Below are 22,432 nucleotides of genomic sequence, written 5' to 3' on the forward strand. Positions count from 1 at the left end.
TGAGAAACAACCGCGAGGCAAAATGGGTTTTTTAAATTTATTTATTTATTTATTTATTTAATTTTATTTTTGGCTGCGTTGGGTCTTTGTTGCTGTGCGTGGGCTTTTCTTTAGTTGCGGTTCGCGGGGGCTACTCTTTGTTGCGGTGCGCGGGCTTCTCATTGCGGTGGCTTCTCTTGTTGCGGAGCACGGGCTCTAGGCACGCGGGCTTCAGTAGTTGTGGCGCACGGGCTTAGTTGCTCCGTGGCATGTGGGATCTTCCCGGACCAGGGCTCGAACCCGTGTCCCCTGCACTGGCAAGCGGATCCTTAACCACTGCGCCACCAGGGGAACCCAAAAATGGGTTTTTAATACAATATAGTCAAAGAAGTAAAACATAAGGTTTTGCTGTAAAGTGAAGAGAACACCAAAGCCGAGATCTAGTCCTGGTACCGCCTCTGCTAGGCAGCCTTCATCTTCCTGGGCACGGCTCTGTCCTCTAGGAACCTACAGCCGGAACCTTAAGAGGCTTCTAAGAATGGCCCCTACCACAACCTTCATCCATTTGTTCCAGGTGCTTCCAACAGGTGATCTCTCAGAGGGCCTGAGCCAGGAGTCAGGAGCAGGAAGGAAGGAAGCACACTGCCTCCCCAGGCTTCAGAGAAATTAGTTGTGGGGCGAATTCCCGCTCAGTAGTTTTGTGGGTTTTATTTTGTTTTGTTTATTGCTTTTGACGGGATCAGATGGTTCATTTCCAAAGAGAGGCAGAAAGAATTATGTCCTATTTTAGAGCAAGAGTCTCGGATCTGCTTAAATTCTGGATTTGCCTCTTATCCCCTGGGTGACCTTCGGCAATTCATTCCACCTCTCTAAGCCTCGGTCTTTGTTACCTAAAATTTTGGGATAAAGATAGTACCTCACAGGGATGTGGTGGGGATTAAAGGATAATGTATACAAACCCCAGAGCACTGGGCCGGGCACAGAGTCGTTGGTCAAAAAAAAAAGAGTAAAAAAGGAATCCGTTGATCCAACGAATGCTAGCTATTGTTATTAATAACATCGAAGAAGGGCAGTGGACGCACAAACAGCAGTCCCCTCCTTCCCGAATCTCCGCCAGGCAGAAAGCCAGCGTCCTAGAACTTAAAGGGACTTTCGATGGGTGGGACCCCGGAGTCCCTCGCGAGGGCGGAGGCGGTGAGAGCTGGGGTAGGCAGCTGTCCCCGGCAACCGGAAGGTCCCAGGGACCCCACCCCCGGCAGGGCTGGTACCCGAGCCGAGAGGCTGCGCTCGGGCCCGTGGCGTCTCGAGGGGCCGGTTCTGAGGCGGGAGCGGGAGAGAGAGGGGAGGGGCGACCGGGGGAATGTCCCCGCCTCTCTCCCCGCTTCCATAAATCACCGCAGCCGCGGCGGCCGCCGGGCCGGGAAGTGCACGGAGCTGGAGCGCAGCGTGGTGGCACCAGACACCTCCCTTTCCCCCGTCGCTGGCTTTCTTTCTTTCAGTGTGCTTTTTTTGTTTGTTTGTTTTTGTTTTTTTAAACCTCCCCCTCTCCCGCCTCGCTCGGGTGGCTGCCCCAGCATAGCAGCCCGGTCGCCGCTCCTCCTCCGCGGGTGCAGCCGCCCGCCCTCGCCGCCGCCGCCGCCTCGCTCGGCCGGGACCCGCGGGAAGCGAAAGCTCGGCGGCTCCGCCTGTCAGCCCCGCGGGCACGCACCCGGTGCGGACGCCGCAGCTCTCCCAGCCGCCCGCCGCACCGCGGGGGCCGCGCCGGCGCCGGGGTCCCGCGGACGGCTGGGGCGGCCGCTTCCTCTCCCGCCGCGGCCACCGGAGCCCGGAGATGGTGGCCGCCCGCGCTCCCGCGCCGTAGCCGGGCGCCCCCTAAGTTCGGGAGCCGCCGCGGCGCTGAGAGGCGGCTGCAGAAGGGCGATAAAGTTTTGCCGGGTGCGCGGAGCGGGCCCTGGGCGCACCTCCCGCAGCTCCCTCCCCGCTTCCCGGCGCCTGGAGCCCGTCGGCGGGGAGTGGGGGTAGGCGGCATGGTCCGCGAGCCGGAGGAAGAGGAGGCGGCGGAGGCGGCCGCCCTGGCCCGCGGGGGTCGGGGCTCGCTCGGCCGGGCTGGGGCGCGGCGGCCGCCCCTCTGGCTGCTCTGCCTGGCCGCGGGCTGGCTGCTGGGCGCCGGAGCCGACGCCGACTTCTCCATCCTGGACGAGGCGCAAGTGCTGGCGAGCCAGATGCGGAGGCTGGCGGCCGAGGAGCTGGGGGTCGTCACCATGCAGGTAAGGGCCACCCCCTCGCGCCCGCGAACTTGCCAGGCATCCCGCCTATCTCCTCCGCGCAGAGCCCGGTCTCATCCCCAGTACAGGTCCCCTTAAACGAGCACCGACCTCGCTGGCATGCACAGAGTCCCCTTTGCCCCGGACACCTCCGCCCTCCCCATGGACCCCCTGACTACACACCAACTCCTCTTCCAAGCACTCGGGTCCCCTTCCCTTTCTCCTCTGCAGAAGCCCCTGCCCTTTGCACAGAACCCATTTTCCCCGCCCCCCGGCACAGTTCCATTATCTCGGCAAGGATTCTCAGGTTCCCTCGCACCTCCTTTCCTAATTTGCACGCATTTCCCCGCAGTCTTTTTTACCCCTCCACCCCTGCAAACTCCCCTTCCCTCTTTGTGTACCCATCCCAGGGCAGCCGGTCCCGCCTGGCCCGGATGATTTTCCGAGGCCCCCAGTGTACCCCCTTGATCACCTCTTCGGGTCCCCCAGACCTAGGCGCAGCAGTGGGCGCCGGGAGGGGAGGCATCGCTGCGTGCGCAGCAGCTCCGGGGCCACCTGGGTCCCGGCTGAGAGCGGCCGAGAGAGTGAACTCCGCGCTCCCTTTCCCCGCCCGGGTGTATTGGGGGAGGGGCTGGCCTGGTAGACTCGGGGTAGATTCCCGACTCTTCCTGTGTGGTGGACTTTTTTTGTTGCTGCTTTCGGCTGTCGCTGTTGTCGGTTGCGCGCAGTCGGCTGTTTTTGTTTTGTGTATGCCTTTTGCGGGGGGTGGGGGGTGGAAAGGGAGCATAGTGAATAAGGTTCCTATTTCTCTAAATTGTTTACCAGGTCCGTCCTCCCCAGGAGAGGAAGGGGCTAAAGAAAGATTGCCCGAGGCCAGTAAGGAATCCTGAAGAAGTTACTAATAACCAATAGTAGTAAAAAAAAAAACTGCTAAACAGAAACCACCTGGAGATTCTATCGCGCCTTTATTTTAACCTTCTTGGCCCACTAGATTAGGAGGAGAGGTTGAGATGACATTCCGAGTCTGAAACCTTTGCTATAACATTCTTCCGTAAAATAACCTCATCCTCTTATGTATTCTAACAATAATAATGGTGATGAATGTGGTCTTCGAAAGAGCGAAGTTTCCAGGAATGTGTTCTTGAAATAGGTTTCTGATTTCGATTCTACCGTGACCACCCTTCTACCTCCCACCGAGAGAGGTGTTTTAAAGTCACTTGGGACTCAGGTTTCTGATGTCTTTTTTTTTTTTTTAAACCTCTCTCCCTAACCCTACGCCCCCCCCGCCCCAGTCTTCTCCCAGGATGATACAGTTTTTCCTAAAGCTAGTTCCACAGACCTTTACCGCTGTAGTGAAAGACTGTTGTGTTTTTTGTTTTGTTTTAGGAGGGAGGTGAGGTTGAGGAGTGGATGGTTTGCTTGAATGGCAATGCTGCGTTTATTTGCAGGCACCGGCCCTGAAGTGCAATAGAGTCCGATTTTTCTTCATTTGCATAATAGTAGACAAGCTTTTAAGATACATCGTTTAACTTTTCTATGCAGATCTTTTAGGTTCAGATTAAGTTATAATTTTTTCCATATGCGTTTTCTGGTTTCTGAGGATTGCTGACAGAGATCTTAGGAATGAAGTGACCTTTAGAGGAAATGAACTAAAATGTTAGGGAAAAACGAGGATTTCTTTTTCCACTGATGAATGTTTCAATTCAGAGGACAAACAATTGTATTTTTGCATAGAGACCCTCTTTTAATAAAGGAAATTTAATACGTTGCAGTTTTGGACTGTGTTTGTAAGATTAGCAGGCATTTATCACCTTCATCCCATCACTAGGGCTGGACAAGGAACCTCAGGGGTTTTTTCCCCCTTCACCATATAAGCTAAGGACTAGCTTTTTCTAAGATGCTGACAGCAGTTTTACTGTTTCTCACCCGATCCTTGACAAAAGGTGAAATCGGATCCCAACACATTGTCATTCAGGTAGGGATCCAAAGCAAATGTAGTTTTAAAAGGCTTCCCTGTTGAAAAGGAGACACTTTAGAAAAAAAGCTCTGATCGGTGGGGGGTTTGTGCCCAAATGGCCCTTTATCTCCTCCCAACTGGCCTCTTTCGAACACCTTTGCAACCTCATTGTGGAAACTGGCCTCCTGGGGACAGGGTTTTGTCTGGCAAAATGTGAAGTGGCTTCTCTCCTTTTTTGAAAGGAGCAGCACATACTGTATTTAAATTCTTCTTCTTGAGCTGTACATTGATCTGCCACTTGCCTCCTTCTGGGAAAATTGGGGAAAGGGTCTCTTTTCAATTTTGTTAGACTGTCAGCTTTTGGGGGGAGGGAACACTTGTAAAAATCTAAGGCAGGTTAGATTTTTTTGCGCGTAGAACAAAGGTTTCGAGCCTCACATTTTCCTCTGTAAACCTCTGGGATTTGTTCAATGTGTCTGAAATTATATGGGTTTAGCTGCCTAAAGTGCAGATAATATAGTCCTCCCTTGTGACATGTTGGATTTTATAGCTGTGGAGCTAATCTGTTGCTCAGAGGCAGGTAGCCTCATTTGGGCGTTAAGGTGAGCAGGGTCAAACTTCCATCTGTAGATACGAGGGGGTTGGAGAGAGATGATGTCTCTGCAGAAAAAGAATGTCCTCCCTTGATTAAGGGATCGACTCTTTTCACTTGACCTTGGCATTTCCAGTACAGTGCAGACCTTTCAGGACAGCATCTTCTGTGACAAGAAACTTTCTGTAGGTCAGTTTATACATTAAAAGTCTATTTCCAGACTTAAGTTGCTGCTGCTGAAATTCTCCAAGGACCATTTTTAATTTTGAGAAATTGCGAAGTAGCCTTCCAAGGAGGCCTGTTGCCGCCTCTCTCACAGGACAGGCGCAAGGAGTAATTTTACAAAAACAAAACCCAGGCCTTCTTTCAGCACTGTAGTTTCCCATGGCATGGTTTTTGTGCTTGCTGATAGAGAAGACAGTTTGAAAAGCGATCTATCTTAAAGATTTTCTTGGAAAGGTTTTCTCATGGAGGCTGCCTGCTCATGTTTTTTTTTGTTGTTGTGGTGGTTCCTTTTTAGTAATGGACAAAATTAAAAACAAAACAAAACAAAAAAACTCTAAATGATCTGCACCAACTAATTTTGCCAGTGCCCTGGGAAAGCTGCCACTGAATACTGACCCCCTGGCAGCAGACCCCATACATCATGGGTAAAAGTCAAAAACCTAATCATCGTCTCCTCAGGGGTCTCGTGGAGTGAAGCCGTCGACGTTGAGATCTAGGGAGCAGAGAGTGGCTGTGTCCAGGGAGGCTTGCCTCTGCTTTTTCATTCATGCAACAAGTTTTTATCGAGGAGCATCGTGGAGTGGAAAGAACTCCACATTGGATATTTGGAAACCCGGGTTCCAGCTCTGCCACTTGAGAAGTTGGGTGATCTTTATCTGCAAACCTGGAAATGATGATTCTTCCTAGAGGTCTGCTCTGTGGACCTCATGGCAATAGTGTGTGTGAAGGCACCTGCTGATGTGAAGCTGGGGCTGGGAACTGTTGATGGACGTGGTTGTTCTTAAATGGAGAAATATTCCTTGGAAGCTGGCTGGGCACAGAGCATTATGCTAGCTGGGTGTTGGGGGGATTTACAGGGAGGTATCGCAGCACAGCCCCTCAAGGAGTTTGCAACGTGCAGGCGGAGGTAAGGTTGCACAGGTAAAACAGTTAAGCAACAATGCCTGCTTGTTAGAAGACATATCGGGCTCTGGGAGCCATTTCACCAGGCACTTATAAGGCCCATTTAACATTATATGACAATACAGGCTTCCTAACAGCAAGGGCCTGGCACACGTCCAGGGTGCCCGCCTTGATGGTAGCTCTAACTCAGCTCTGCTGGGCTGGGCATAGTCACTGTGAACTTGGCAGACACACTAGCAGGTTGGTCAGACAGCTGGGGCCTGGAAGAGGGGTGGGTGAGGAGGGTCCTTCCAGCAGGGACAGAAGAAATACCAGAAGCACAAACTTGAGCTTGAACTCAAATTGGAGAAAGAGCAGCAGCCAGGACAGTCGTGACTTCAGAAACTGAAGGGCTCTGTAGGGGTGAGGTGTTGACTGAAAATACAGAGCAGTGTTGTAAACAGTGGCTACAGCTGAAAGTGAAAGGGGAGGCCTTCTTTGTATGCCCTAGGACAGCATTACGTAAGTTCATTTTTCATATTGGCATACATTCAAGAAACTTTTGGGGGAGACTTCTATTCTATGAGGGGCCTTGGGTTAGGCTAAGCTGGGGATACAAGGTAAATAAGGCCTGCTCCAGGCCCTGAAGTTCTCAACTGATGATGCAGGCAGATACAAAAGGAGGTGGTATGATACGGGGGTTAGGGAGAGGCAGAGAGGTGTTAGAAAGCAGTGGGCTAGTGCCATGGTAGAGAGAGGAACAGGGCATTATGGGAGTACAGAGGAGGGCTGCCGAAGCCCATCTGGTGAGGTAAGGGAAGTTGGCTACTCCTCCCTTGGCCTTTTAAATGAACTGTCCACACACAGAGGCCAGTCCTGCAAGCAGAAACAGCCTCAGACATTAAGGGTAACCAAATCAGCAGTTCACCAGACATGTCTAATGCCCTTTGGTGGTACTGGACAAGGTAGCTGTTATATCTTAAGCACCTGAAAAGGGGGGTGGCTGTGACTCTTGTACCTCTGCATATGGCCACACGTCTTATCTCATTTCTTTGGCCATCATGCCCGGAGTTCCTGTGGTTATTGGACATAAACATCTTGGTGGCTCTACTATAACTGCGTGCTGATTTGCAGTTATGTTTAGGCAAGGTTGGCATTTGCCCCTTAATCATGTCCATCATACCAGGAATGGCATGTTTTAGGATGATTTGAATGTGTACTTAGGCAATCGAGAATGTTTTAGGGATGAAATAATCACCTGTATTTGCAAATAATGTTGTTTGATTCTGTGCCCCGTGTGCAGTATAAGCCCTAGTGGGAAAACTGCGGCCTTGTTTTCTTCTGAGATTGAACATTTGGAGTAGAGGGAAATTGACCATTGGTGGATGGCTTTGAGTTGAACTTGGTAAGAATGAGCCCAAGGAAAAGCATGTTGAATCACTTCTGAGGGACTCTCCCTGGTGTGCTTAGTACTTCCTCCCCTTCCTCTCCACTGATACCTGTCTTAGCTGGCATCGTCGCCTGTGCTTATGCTTTTCCTGCCAGTTGTACTTGAGTCTGGTGGGGTGTGGGGGAGGGGAAGGGAGATGGTTTTACACTTTCTAACTTGGTGCTATTTCTGGTTGCTGCTTGAAGAGTTCCTTCCTTGAGCTTAAGTGGATGAGCAGACAGGAAACTTGCAGAACTCTGGATGTTAGGTATTATGTACAGTGGGATTTGTTTTGAATCTGCTTGAACCTGGTGTAAAAGTGTATTGGAAGTCAAAAACATATAAAGGGCGACAGTTTTGACTCAGCTAGATATTAACTATGTCACTTCCAGCGTGTTATTAAATCACCCTGAACTTGAGTGTCTTCGTGCTTCATTTGGTTAATGGAGGGAAGTATCTTTGAGCACAAGGTCTAACATAGGAACAGTCAGTAAACACAAATAAATATGGGACAATCTATTTAGTGCCAGGGCACAGAACCTGGACGCCAACAAACATGCAACTCCAGAGCCCGAATGAAACCGAAATCTAAGCTACATGTGGTCAGTCCTCTGGCCCAGGGGTTACCAAAGTATGGTGCACGGACCTCAAGGATGTGATGCAAAACCATCCTTTGGGGCTTGTGAGGAAAGTATTAGACCTGCTATTCACAGTTATTTATTTACTTTTAAGCTTTTTAAATGCAGAGACTTGAAAAAATATACAGAAGTAAAGAGAATAGCATAAGAATGCTCCTGTACCTCTCACCCAGCTTAAATAGCTATCAACTTGTGGTCACACTAGTTTCAGATCTGCCTCTGCCTCCACATGCTCTTCCCCTCCCCCGCAGATTATTTTGAAGCAAATTCCAGGTATCACAGAATTTCATCCATAACATTTTTATTGCATCCTTATTTAATTTCTATATTAATGTTTTATAATATGCATAATATATTGCTGCACTAGTGTATAGAATTTGCAATCCATAAATACAAATATTTTGGGGGATATATACTTATAATTTTTTTTTTAATGACTTATTTATTTATTTATTTATTTATTTATTTATTTATTTACAGCTGTGTTGGGTCTTCGTTTCTGTGCGAGGGCTTTCTCCAGTTGCGGCAGGTGGGGACCACTCTTCATCGCGGTGCGCGGGCCTCTCACTATCGCGGCCTCTCTTGTTGCGGAGCACAGGCTCCAGACGCGCAGGCTCAGTAGTTGTGGCTCACGGGCCTAGTTGCTCCGCGGCATGTGGGATCCTCCCAGACCAGGGTTCGAACCCGTGTTCCCTGCATTGGCAGGCAGATTCTCAACCACTGCGCCACCAGGGAAGCCCTATAATTTTTTTTTATAATGATGTGCCTGAGCAAAATGATCACTGTGTCCCCTAGCCCTTTACACATAGCTAGAACCTTTGCCCAGCAGCCTCCTTTGCCTTCCAGATGTAACACCCAAGATTCTTTTGCATCTGACCCTCATTTTCATGCCTGGCTTTCCCCACGAGGCTGTGAGCTTCCATGTTTTCTCAGTGGCCAGCTTATAGTCTGAGCACATGTATTTGACTGATGCGCCACGGGCCCCGTCTTCTTACTCCTGCTTTCTCCCTCTTGCAGAGAAGGAAGGCAGGAGTGAGAAAGGAACAAGGCAAAATAAGCTGTGAGGGAGGGGGGGAGGTTGAAGAGGAAAAGCTGATTATATATGTAATTATCTTCTGATGAGTCTGTCAGCAGATATTCCCTGGGTGCCTTGTTGGAGAATCAGAGGCTGGGAGAGTGCGGGGAAAGTGTAGGATACCCAGTGCTTTCCCTCCAAGAGCTGTGTCTTACCAGAGAGGCTAAACCAACTTGAATGGGTCAAGGCAGTATAGAAAGAAATGCTAAAATATGGGATCAAGGTTACACCGGGGGTTGCTAACTCTGACGTTGCCAGGGGTCAATGAGACAGAATGAGTGAGGCGGGCCAGGTGTAGGTCAGTAGGGAATGGTGTTGGCTGTTGTAAACAGGAGGGCACGTGTCAGGGCTGAAAGGAGGCAGCTGCTACTCAGCTCCTCCGATTGCTGCCCGGTGGCAATGAGGGTCCCGTGTTGCCACATGACTCACTTTTCAGGAGAAGCTGGGTATCTGGTTTTTAGATGAAATCTCTTGATTCTTACAATGTTGGCAAATAATTCACATTTGAAAAACAAAACAAACAAACAAAACATTGTGTGGGCCAAAGCAAACATGCCTGTAGGCTGGATCAGGCCAGAGGCCACCAATTTGCAGTGTCTGGATTACAATTATTCAGTGAGCTCCAGGAGATAAAATCAGTGCTTGTGTGTAAAGGTTATGGGGAAGCAAGTTTCTGTATGATAGAAAGGACAACTTTCTGCTAGAAGAGTTCTAAATTGGATTGCTTTAGGAGATGAGCTCCCTGTCATCCTAATTACTTAAACAAATGGTCATCGAATATTTATTTGGTGCCAGGCACTATGTTCGTTCTGAGGCAGCCATCGGTTAATTTCCAAGGCAGTGAATGGTATGAGAAAGGAGGTTCCGGATGCTTGGAGAAAGTATGTCAGAGATGTTAACCTGTTTGGGGGTGCAGAGGGATTCTGGAAGGCTTTCCAGGAAAAGTAGAATGAATAGGAGTTGGTTAGTCAGAGAGTGCAGTTCCCAGAAGTCTCCTTTGTGATGACGCCTTCAAGGAGTGGAAAAATGGCCTTAAGATTTGGAGTTTAGAGAGCTGGAGGGAAGGAAGGGTGCAGGAAGAGGTCAGAGAAGTAGACAGAAGTCAGGTAGTGGGTCCTTGGATCCTTCATGTCCGTCAAGACACATGGCAGGTAACAGAGCACCCAGTTTATACCAGCTTGAACAAGGAAGTAAGTACTGCCTCATGCAATTGAACGGTCTGGGGGAGATCTTTGGGTAGGGCTAGATGAGGGCTCAGTGTGGCCGTACCCTCCTTCCCTCCATTCTCATAGGTTCTCCCCTTTGTTTCAACATGGCTGGCGGTAGCTTCTTAGTGTTTGAGTTGGGAACTAGCTGCTGCTTGTGCCTGAGTCTCTTGTCTTTGGAGGAGATGTGCTCTGGGGGGGAGCGGGGGGAATAGGAACCTGGAGAAATGAGGAGCTTGGTGCCTAGAAAGCTCAGCTGCAGTGATTTAGGATTCAGGCACCATTAGCAGCCAGCACATCCCATGGCCTGCTCCGTACCTAGGTTCTGCCTCCCCCAGTACAGTTCCGGGAGGGCCTGCTTTGCGGTCTCCCTGCTTCTGGCCTGCACACAGGCTGGCTGGCCTCGCACTGTGGTCCTGTGGCCTGCCCTGAGGGGCTGTACAAACCCAGGCTCAGCAGGCCTGCCCTGGGCATGCCTTTTCTCCCTGACCTGTCAGATCCACGGATCACCGGGTGCCATGAGAACTGGGAAGAACCAGAGAGAAAGTCAGATCTACCTCTCTCATTTTACAGATGAGAAACAGAGGCCCACTGGAGAGTGGCTCTCTGGAGATTACACCAGTAGTACGTGTGGTAGACTTAGAACTCAGGTCTTGGTTTTAGGGTTCTTGCTTTTTGACCTTTTTCACAGTTCTACCCCATGGGAGCTCCATTTTCCTAGAGAAGATTGCCTTAAAATGGAAAGGAAACTTGACTTAAGAAACTTTACATTCCTCTTTTGAAAAAAACTGTTTGCCTTATTTCTTTTATGGTTGAGAACTTAAAGCTGATAGTCTAATTTGACAGCTAACTGGGTTTTGTTTTGTTTGTTTGTTTGTTTTAAAGCTACTTAAATACCTAGAAGTCAGTGAGCCACTGAAGAAATACAAAAATTCCGAGACTTACCACAATGTTAGATATTTTTAGATATTTTTTAAAAGAACAAATTTAAGTGGTCAATAGCTATTTATAATTGTGAACCTGTACCACCAAAGTAAATTTTTTAATTAAAAAGATAAAGCAGAAAAAGAAAACAAAACTTTAAGGGAGGAACAACTTTGGTTTTTTGGTATTTATATAAAAGCTACAGAAGGAAATTCCACCTGTAATTTTCAGGCAGAGTGCTATTTTAGAATTGAATTTTGGGACCGCATATCTCTTCCCAGTTATTCGAAGTATGAAGTTCTTTCTTTTTGTGAAAATTGTAATAGTATCATTACTTTGGAGGGGTTGTTTATTTGATTTGATAATGAAACAAAATAAATGTCATTTGAATGCCTCTTTACCTTGCCCACTTTGTTCTGAATTCAAAAGAAGTTTTCCCCTACTTCAGATTTACATAGTCACATGATTTCTCAGTTAATTACAGTTAGAAAAGTTCCAACACCCAAATACCAGTGTGGGTCCACTGAAAAGTAGCTTCTGGTCCCTATATCCCTGGAAATAGTGTCCTTTATTGTCATTGTAGTATAGAAGCCAGTGGAGGAAATTCTTATCTGTTGTACATGATACCCTCCTGGTTCTGTTCCAACCATAACAGTTATTTGAAAGGCTCGGTCAAAGCCCAAGACTCCAGCACTTTTTTTTTTTTTTTCTGGATTCCCCTTGGATATTTTTTTTTAATTTTATTGTTTGCATCGAGTATTTGAAAAGATACTTCGAGGCCCTGGTGGAAGGGCAGTGAAAATCGGCAAGCCAGTGAGAATGAACCTGAATTTTTAATTAGGCTTTGAGTTGTTTCTGCAAAGTGTGGAGACATCATTAGTGATGTAAGTCGTGTTGCATTAGCAGAGACTGACATTTCACTTCAAACGGGGAGAGTGCAGCTGTCCTGTGCAGATAAAAGTTGCCAAGTGCAGAATAGCAAGGTGGATTGGTAGATAATTAGCTGTCCCACATTACCGCAGTGTGGAAGAAGCCTGCCAGTCATGGGCAGGAAGGAGGAATTATTAGCGGGAGAAAATCCAAGTGTGTCATAAAGCACTTTGGAATCACTTCAGCTGTGGCAGAGCTGATAAGGAGTATGTTAAGGAAACAAGACAAACTGAGTCTAGTATATGATGGCCAGCTTTCTTTTTTTTTTTTTAAACAAATCTTAATTCAAAAGAGGAATAGCCAGAAGTTAATGATCCATAAATACTCTGAAGTACAGATTCATCAGTCTGCCCTGACTCTGCATATAAAATAATTAACCAGCTTAAAATAGTCTTCATAGTCCCATGTCACTTGAAAATAAAGTAAGGATTCTAAATAGGAAAAAAAAAAAAAAAAATCACAGGGAGACCATAAAGCCTTAACAATTACAGTTCTGTGTATAACCATGAAAAGATATTTGAAGAAGAAATTTTGAAGTCTGTCACCTCCCTGATATGTGTTACAGTATTTATAAATGGTTTGGGGATATTTTTATGTCCTTATGGGTGGTGCACGTTTTAAAAGTTTTGCTGTTATCTTCGCATTCATCTCTGGGAATGAGCGGTGTAGAAAGACCTGCTGGGTTTCTTATCAGACATTTGCTAATTCACATGAAACTTCATGGGATTTTTTTTGTCCACTGGATTGCACCCTGGGCCCCTATCAGGATCCTGGATGCCGTGTCCTAATTCCACCCATGTTTGTTGATTGGCTTTCTCCAAAGCCTGTGCTTCTCCTGGCAGCTCAGGGACAGGAGGTGCTAAAGTGCTCAAGGTGCTGCGTTCTGCTTGGATGGTGTCCTCTCTGAATGAGGGCTACGCTTGGCTGCTGTAGGAGAGCCAGATTTCTGCTTTTTGCTGCTTGTCTCCTCCCTCTCTCGGGAACTGTCTCTGGGTTGTTCCTGACCTTATGTGAACTGGGGATATTTGCCCCTTTTGTAGTCCTTGGGGGGGACTAGACTGTGTGCTGACTTGTGAACCTTTTCATTTGTTATGGGTTGATATTCCAGAGTTAGTAAATTCAGATGACCAAGGAGGCCTGGAAATTTTTATTTGCATCCATGTGTAATCAGTTAATAAATGCGGGCAAGAGTTGCAAACAGTAAAGCTTTGTACAGATGAGGACTATTAGAGTGTAAGCTCTCACAAGAAAGAGCCCAGATTGATTCATCTGTATAGTTCTGGTCTGTTAGCACAGTCTCTGGCACATGGCGAGGACTCAGAAAAGGTCTGGACTACTGAAATTGTGTGGTCATCTTTAGACAGTAGATTTTGTAACTTTCTAATACTCTTCTGAATTTAGCTTTTGCTGCTATGTTTGTTTCATAACCTAGTCTAGACTTAAGTGAAATGTCTTGAGCCTACACTTGCTACTAAAGATTTAAAATGTTTCAGATGAGTGACAGTGTCTAGCAGAGTAAGCACATTAAGACTCTAAGTATTAGTTGGTTCTGATGTCTAATTTCTTCATGTTAGAGAAAGCGTAGGTATGTATATCAGGGCCACTTAGGAATATAAAAAATACAAAAATGTGTGTGTACTTGCAAATTATGTACTTAGAGCTACTTAATCTTAGAGGTTAAATTCATCAGTTAGTTCATTTAACGAATATTTATTGAGCACATACTATATGCCAGGTACTGTGCTTGGATTTGAGTTCGTGGTTAACACAAGAGAGACAGGATCTCTACTCTTACGGAGTGTACCACCTACTAGAGGAAATAGACATTAAAGAAGTAATCATATAAATAAACATAAGCAATACACTTTTTGAGTAATGTTATGAAGGAAACAAGGATTATTAGAAAGAACACCAGGGAGATCTTTAAAAAATATGTCAGATATGTTGCTTCTCTGCTTAAATCTCTCTAAAGGCTCCTGTCTGACTCAGAGTAAAATCCAAAATTACAGTGGTCTTCACAGCCAGTGTGATCTGGCCCCTGATATCTTTGTGGCCTTATTTTTTATCTCCCCTTCACCCACCCAGTTCCCGCCCCCCCCCCCCCCCGTTCTAGACACACAATGTTCCTCTAATGCTCCAAGCACACACTTGCCCCAGAGCTTTTGTACTTGCTCTTCCTTTTGTCTGGGAAGAGCAAAAAACGTTTTCCTGCCCATCTTCTTTAAAACAGTATCCTCCCTTGCCTCTCCTTGCTCTGCCTCCTTACCCCATTCATTTTGTTTGTCATGCCCCTTAACTTCCCACAGGTAAGCTTTGTATTATTCACTGCTGTTTTCTTATGGAATGCTGCTTGGCATTTAGAATTACTCAACAAATACTTAACTGGATAAGGTGAGTGGGAGTGACAACTCTGGACTGGATGGCATGGGAAGGAATCAGAGGAGGTGATTCAAAGGAGGAGCCAATCAGAGGAGAGGTGGGAGTGGGGCTAGCCAATCAGGGAGGGCAAGGGCTAGCACTGGAACAGAGGGAAGAGCCTGTATAGAGGTCTTGAGGCCAAACTTTGGCATACTTAAAGAACTGAAAGAAAGCCAGGGGGCTGACTTATTAGCCTGCCAGCAGAAAGATGATGCAAATGAGGAATTTGAACCTTCTTTCTAATCAATGCAAGTGTAATTGTTTCCCTATAACTCTTTTGGTCATGCGTTTACTGGTAAGGACCCATTCGAAGGGTGAAGATGCACGATGAAAGACCCTGGATCTGTAGAGGTCTGGAGGTTGGAAAATCTGTGGCAGGTCATTTGTTTCTCTCTTGCAACAGAGGGAAGGAGAGAGGGAGGGGGAGAGGGGGTGGGAGGCTATCGCTTCATGAAAAATTTAAATGTGGCTTCATTGTTCTACACCTATAAATTTAAAAAAATACTCATACTTCCCATGTTATTCTTTTTCTTGGAAGGGGGGGGGAAGAACAACTAGAGCAAACTCTGAATACAGCAATGAAGTCCTGCAGTAATGACTTAGATGTACTTTCCCCCCATTGTATTGCATTCATTCAGATAGATAGATAGATAGATTTACACACAGTAAAATGTACTGTTTTTTCTCCCCGCAGATAACAATGATCACTTTTTAATGGGGCCTTTAAATTTTAGGACCAAATTTTTGTGAAATGGGTCGAACATTTTTTCATTTTAATTTAAAAATTGTAAAATGTACATAACATAAAATTTTTTATTTTCATCATTTTTAAGGGTGCAGCTGTGGCATTAAGTACATTCACATTGTTGTGTAGCCATTACCACCATCTATGTCCAGAACTTTTTTGTCTTCCCCAACTGAAACTCTGTACCCATTAAACAATAACTCCTCATTTCCCCCTCCCCCCCAACCCCTGGCAACCACTATTTACTTTCTACCTCTATGAATTTGACTACTTTAGGTACCTTGTATATGTGGAATCATACAATATTTGTCCTTTTGTGGCTTATTTCACTTACCATGTCTTCGGGGTTCATCCATGTTATGGCATGAATCAGAAGTTCCTTCCTTTTTACAAAACCATAATTCAAAAAGACACACGCACCCCTATGTTCATAGCAGCACTATTCACAATAGCCAAGTAATGGAAACAACCTAGATGTCCATCAACAGCTGAATGGATAAAGAAGATGTGATACACATATACAATGGAATACTATTTAGCCATAAAAGAGAATGAAATTATGCCATTTGCAGCAACATGGAGGGATCTAGAGATTATCATACCAAATGAAGTAAGTCAGAGAAAGACAAATATCATATGATATCAATTATGTGTGGAATCTAAAATACGACACAAATGAACTTATATACAAACAGACTCACAGCCATAGAGACCAGACTTGTGGTGTTTTTCTTTATCCAATTCATATATGTGTGTGTGTGTATATATATATATATATATATATATATATATATATATTCATATATACACATATATAACTGAATCACTTTGTACAGAAGAAATTGTGAATCCCTATACATCAATAAAATAAAAATAAAGAAATTCCTTTTTTAAGGCTGAATAATATTCTATTGTAAATATATATCATTATTTTGTTTGTCCATTTATCCATAGATGGTCCCTTGGGTTGCTTCCACCTTTTGGCTACTGTAAATAATGCTACTATGAACATGAGTGTATAGATACTTGTTTGAGTCACTGCTTTCAATTCTTTTGGGTATATACCTAGAAGTGGAATTGCTATATCATATGATAATTCTATGTTTAGTTTTTGACAGAGAGTCATACTGTTTTCCATAGTGGCTGCACCATTTTACATACTTACCAGCAATTCACAAGAATTCTCATTTCTTCCCATTCTTGCCAACATTTGTTTTTGTTTACAGTAGCCACTCTAATGGGTGTGAAAATGTACTCTTTTTGGTGTAGAGTTCCATGAAATTTGGTAAATGCACATCATGCAACTCTCCCCACAATCCAAATACAGAAGTTTCATCACCCTTCAAAATTCTCTGTTGCTCTTTTTAGTCATTCCTTCCCCTCCCCCACTCCCCAACTTGCTTTGCCTGAAAACCATCTCCATCTCTAATTTGCTTTTTCCAGAGTGTCATATAAATGGAGGCATTACAGTATGCATTTTGAGTCTGGCTTTTTAAATTTAACATCATGCATTTGAAATTCATCCATGTTATGTATATGAGTAGCTTATTCCTTTTTATTGCTGAGTAGAATTCCACTGTGTGGATGTACCACAGTTTGTCTATCCATTAACCAATTGAAAAACATTTGGATTTTTGAGGCCATAAATCTATAAATATTCTTACTGTAAACATTCCCATACAAGTTTTTGTTTGAACATAATTTTTCATATTTCTGGGGGTGGGATTACCATGTTAAGTGTATGTTAAACTTTGTTAGAAACTGCTAGTCTGTTTTCCAAAGGAGCTATCTCCTTATGTATTCCCACTAGCAAGGGATAAAAGTCCTGGTGGCTCCACAGCCTCACCGGAACTCGATTGGGTCAGTCATGTTAATGTTAGCCATGGTAAAATGTGTGAAGTGGTATCTCATGGTGGTCTTAAAGAACATTTCCCTAATGAGTAATGGTGCTGAGCATTTTTTCATGTGCCTATTTGCTATTAGTATATCTTTTCTGGTGCAATATCAAAACCTTTTCCCCACTTTTAAATTGGGTTATTTCCTTTTTTCTTCATTATTTTTTTTAAAAAAATGATTTACTGATTTTTAAATTAAATTTGTAGATTTACACAATGATTATTACCATCTAGTTTTATAACATTTTCATTACTCCTGAAAGTTCCTATGTGCCTGTTGTTGAGTTTTGAGAGGTACTTAGAAAAAATATTCAGATGTACTTTTAATTTTCTTATGAGTGCCAAATTCTACAAGTTGTTTTGGTTTTTTTGAATTTTATTTATTTTTTTATGCAGCAGGTTCTTATTTAAATTATCTATTTTATACATATTAGTGTATACATGTCAATCCCAATCTCCCAATTCCTCACACCACCACCACCACCCCCCGCCGCTTTCCCCCCTTGGTGTCCATACGTTTGTTCTCTACATCTGTGTCTCTATTTCTGCCCTGCAAACTGGTTCATCTGTACCATTCTTCTAGGTTCCACATATATGCGTTAATATACGATATTTGTTTTTCTCTTTCTGACTTACTTCACTCTGTATGACAGTCTCTAAATCCATCCATGTCTCTACAAATGACCCAATTTCATTCCTTTTTATGGCTGAGTAATATTTCATTGTATATATGTACCACATCTTCTTTATCCATTCATCTGTCGATGGACACTTAGTGTTGGAAGATTTTTAATCACAGTTTCAATTTCATTACTTGTGTTTGGTCTGTTCATATTTTCTATGTCTTCCTGGTTTAGTCTTGGAAGGCTATACCTTTCTAAGAATGTGTCCATTTCTTCCAGGTTGTCCATTTTATTGGCATAGAGTTGCTTTTAGTAGTCTCTTATGATTCTTTGTATTTCTGTGATGTCCATTATAATTTCTCCTTTTTCATTTCTAATTTTATTGATTTGAGTCCTCTCCCTCTTTTTCTTGATGAGTCTGGCTAAAGGTTTATCAATTTTGTTTATCTTCTCAAAGAACCAGCTTTTAGTTTTATTGATCTTTGCTATTGTTTTCTTTGTTTCTATTTCATTTATTTCTGCTCTGATCTTTATGATTTCTTTTCTTCTACTAACTTTTGGTTTTGTTTGTTCTTCTTCTCTAGTTCCTTTAGGTGTAAGGTTAGATTGTTTATTTGAGATTTTTCTTGTTTCTTGAGGTAGGCTTGCTATAATCTTCCCTCTTAGAACTGCTTTTGCTGCATCCCATAGGTTTTGGATTGTCGTGTTTTCGTTGTCATTTGTCTCTAGGTATTTTTTTATTTCCTCTTTGATTTTTTCAGTGATCTCTTAGTTATTTAGTAACGTACTGTTTAGCCTCCATTTGTTTGTGATTTTTATGTTTTTTCCCCCTGTAATTGATTTCTAATCTCATAGCGTTGTGGTTGGAAAGATGCTTGATATGATTTCAGTTTTCTTAAATTTACTGAGGCTTGATTTGTGACCCAAGATGTGATCAATCCTGGAGAATATTCTGTGTGCACTTGAGAAGAAAGTGTAATCTGTTGTTTTTGGATGGAATGTCCTATAAATATCAATTAAGTCTATCTGGTCTATTGTGTCATTTAAAGCTTGTGTTTCCTTATTAATTTTCTGTCTGGATGATCTGTCCATTGGTATAAGTGAGGTGTTAAAGTCCCCCACTATTATTGTGTTACTGTCGATCTCCTCTTTTATAGCTGTTAGCAGTTGCTGTATGTATTGATATAAATTGCTTTTTTAAGTGACATTGTTTTCACAAGAAATTTGCTTTCACAGCTTAAAGAATAATGGTGCCCAGGATTAGAAAGAATCAAGTATAATCTAGGATAGATAAAAATCTTTAAAAGAGAATTCAGGAATTTTCAGTTCTTGTTTTCAGCAAGAAATAAAGCATTATATAAGAGCTTTGGTTAATGTGTCCTGAGTAGAGTTGTAGATTTAAATCAGTCAATCTTAGTAACTATTGACTGACCTCCTGTACTCCTGTACACCTCAGCACTGTTCTAGGTGTGGGGTACAATGATAAACAGAACTCAGTCCCTGCCTTTGGGAGGCTTGCCTTCTGGGAGAGTGAGATAAATATTCAAGCATGCAAAAATTAAATCAAAATGACACTAGACCCTGATCAGTTCTGTGAAAGAGTTAAATTAGGCTACTGTGCCATTTAAAGGAAGCCTCCTGGGGGAGCTGAGACTTAAATGGGCTTGGGGAGGTAGACCTGGGAGGAGCTGGGAGAAGGAGTAGGAAGCACAGGGCCTGAGAGGAGAATGGGTTGGTGTGTTTGAGAGGCTGAAAGGAGGCACTGAAGGAGGGTGGGAGTGGAGGAGGAGGAGAGAGGATAGTTACAGTGGGAACCAAAGAGTTTGGATTTTATTCTGGCTGAAATGGGAAGCCATTGGAGGATTTTAGGCAGAGAGTGATGTGATTGTGATTGAATTTTGCTTTAGAAATATTCCTCTGGCTATTGGGTACCTTGGTTGTATGTGGTGGGGATGGGGAAAAGGCAGCAATGGAGGCAGGGAGACCATTAGAGTAATGAAGCTATGTGTTCTTCATGGACAGGTAGGTATTGGCACATTTACCTTTGTGATTTCATTTAAATATGATGAAACTGTGTTATTTAATGCTTTACATCAACAAAGGCCCACTGGACCAAGGCTGTGATTTGAAAGAAAGTAGGACAGCTGCCATAGAAGAACAATTCAAGAAAATAAGACTTTTCAATATAGAATATATGAGACAACAGTGGTAATCTCTTTCCTATGTACAGATACTCTACTAAGTGATTGATCATCAAAGGCTGTTGAGGTCTTAGCTTACCAGCTATGTAACTTTTGATAAGTCCTTTTTCCCTCTTCAGAGCCTCAGTTTTCTCACTTTATAAATAGAAAAATAATACCTGCCTCAACCCTGGGCTGTTGTAAGGGTGGCCATGTGTGTATGTCATAGACCCCTCATTATCATCGTCTGTGGTTCTGTTAGGATGTTTTGAACTGCAAGTAACAACCCATCCCAACAACCCATGAAACTGCCTTAAAGGATAAAGAGTTTGTTGGCTTAAGTAACTGAAAGATTTATATATAATGTGAACTTTCAGGCACTGTTTGATTAGAGGAAGGCTCCATTTGTCCGCCCCCACCCCAATATCCCCCTGGCTCTATCACCCTCTAGGAGTTAGCTAACCTTCAGTCTGGCTTTGCCTGTAGTAAAATAAGTTCAGTGATCCCAGGTCTCTCTGGGGACATCAGACTCTTCAGAAGAGGACAACACCTCCCCTCTCTCGTAGGAAGCCTTGGCTTCATTCTGATTGGACCTTACTGTGGTTAGTTGAACGCAAGAGGATGGGATGACATTCGTTTGTGCCAATCAGTTCCTGTTCCTAGAGCGGGGCATGGGATTGATTCCACCCACGTCTCATGACAGCTACATAATTGAGTGATTTGGACAGCAAGAAGGTAACACAAATATTCACTACAGTTATCTCTGTCATCATTCCAGTGACAGTAGAATATGGGAATGATTTTCTTTATTTTGGCTGGTGTCTTATTTATGCTGGACTCCATCCTCCGGCCCCCCCTTAAAAATTATTTACTGATCACTTACATGAAAAATAGGTATGGTGTCATGTCAGTATGATGATCTGGGACTGCTTAATCTATTTGGTTAATAGAAGAATCCAAATCAATTAGTTTAGAAGGCAATTCTAATAATTTCTATATTAGAATATAATTTTAGATTTATGTGAGGTGATTATGGTTTGGAATTACCCATGCTGGTGGAGTTTACATTTTATGAAGACTACCAATACATCTTAATATGATTTATAGACAGAATCATGTTTCTAAGCACCCGGTGGCAGATACTTTATAATTTGTGTTTTGCAAATTTTGGTTTTTTGACCAATCTCCATGTGCTCTTCCCTAATTTTTCTTGTTTGGCTGTGTCTGTTCCACAGTGATGTTTAGAAAAGTCATGAAGAGAATTGCTACTTTAGGGTGTGGTAATTAAACAGCCTGCATTTAGTTCATTTAGTTATTGAAATGAAATAATAGTTAATATATTTTCAAGTGAATATAAATACAAAGTTTATTGAATTTTAATAAATAAATTTTGAGAGATTTATAGTTTGAACATAAATACAAAGTATTGGATTTTTAATAAATGATTTTTGAGAGATTTATAGTTAGAACAATTACCATCTATTTTGGACAAAGTTATCGAGAATCTATTGTTCAGGGAATCTCATTTTGACATGGTAAAATATTATCAAGGAGGTAAATTATGAAAAGTATCCTTTTTTAGTTTACCCTCCAAAAATCTGTCTTCTGTTTGAGTTGATTCAAGAGTTATAGGACTTGAATGTAACACAGTGAACTTCTGTTGACTTTTCATTTAGCATGTTCATATATTATTGAAGTAAAGATTTGTGGTGCCAGTCCCAAAATATCTGACGTTGAATCAAGAGATGGAAAGCCTGCTAACATAACCGCCATTGTTCCTCCATCCATTCTTTTAATCCACTTAAAATGTGCATACAATCTATCAAGCAGTATGGTTTATTCAGTAATTTTAGGTACCTTCCATTTCATTAGAATTTCATTTTTATACATTGGTTCTCTTTGTTATGAGACTAAGATCAAAACTGTATAGACATTGGACTGTTTCTTCTTTTTTTTTTATAATGGAGAGAGTCTTTTTTTTTTTAATTATATTTATTTTTTGGCTGCATTGGGTCTTTGTTGCTGTGCGATCTTTCTCTAGTAGTGGTGAGTGGGGGCTACTCTTCATTGTGGTGTGTGGGCTTCTCATTGCGGTGGCCTCTCTTGTTGCGGAGCACAGGCTCTAGGCGCGTGGGCTTCAGTAGTTGCAGCACATGGGCTCAGTAGTTGCGGCATGCGGGCCCTAGAGCACGTGGGCTTCAGTAGTTGTTGTACGTGGGCTCAGTAGTTGTGGCGCATGGGCCTAGTTGCTCCGCAGTATGTGGGATCTTCCCGGGCCAGTGATCAAACCCGTGTCCCCTGCATTGGCCACAGGGAAGTCCCGGGACTGTTTCTTCTTAGTTTTCTCATCAGATTAGGATTCTATAGATGCTTTTTTCCCTCAAAACATTCATATCACTACATAACACCTTTTCAACTTAAGAAATGATTCTTGCAGCTAAATAATTTAACCAGGAAAATTAAGTAAACGA

General features: G+C 43.6%; 1 protein-coding gene across 1 annotated transcript in view; it reads left to right on the plus strand.

Moving 5' to 3' along the window:
* Positions 1-1,403: 1,403 nt before the first annotated feature.
* CACHD1 (cache domain containing 1) overlaps positions 1,404-22,432 on the plus strand; it is a 209,110-nt gene continuing 188,081 nt past the window's right edge. The window contains exon 1 of the mRNA XM_068540044.1: positions 1,404-2,246. Coding sequence (XP_068396145.1) covers positions 2,007-2,246 — 240 coding nt within the window. The 5' untranslated portion in view covers positions 1,404-2,006. The remainder of the gene's footprint in view (positions 2,247-22,432) is intronic.

Source organism: Eschrichtius robustus, chromosome 3 (genome assembly GCF_028021215.1).
Source record: "Eschrichtius robustus isolate mEscRob2 chromosome 3, mEscRob2.pri, whole genome shotgun sequence".
NCBI classification, from domain to species: Eukaryota; Metazoa; Chordata; class Mammalia; order Artiodactyla; family Eschrichtiidae; genus Eschrichtius; species Eschrichtius robustus.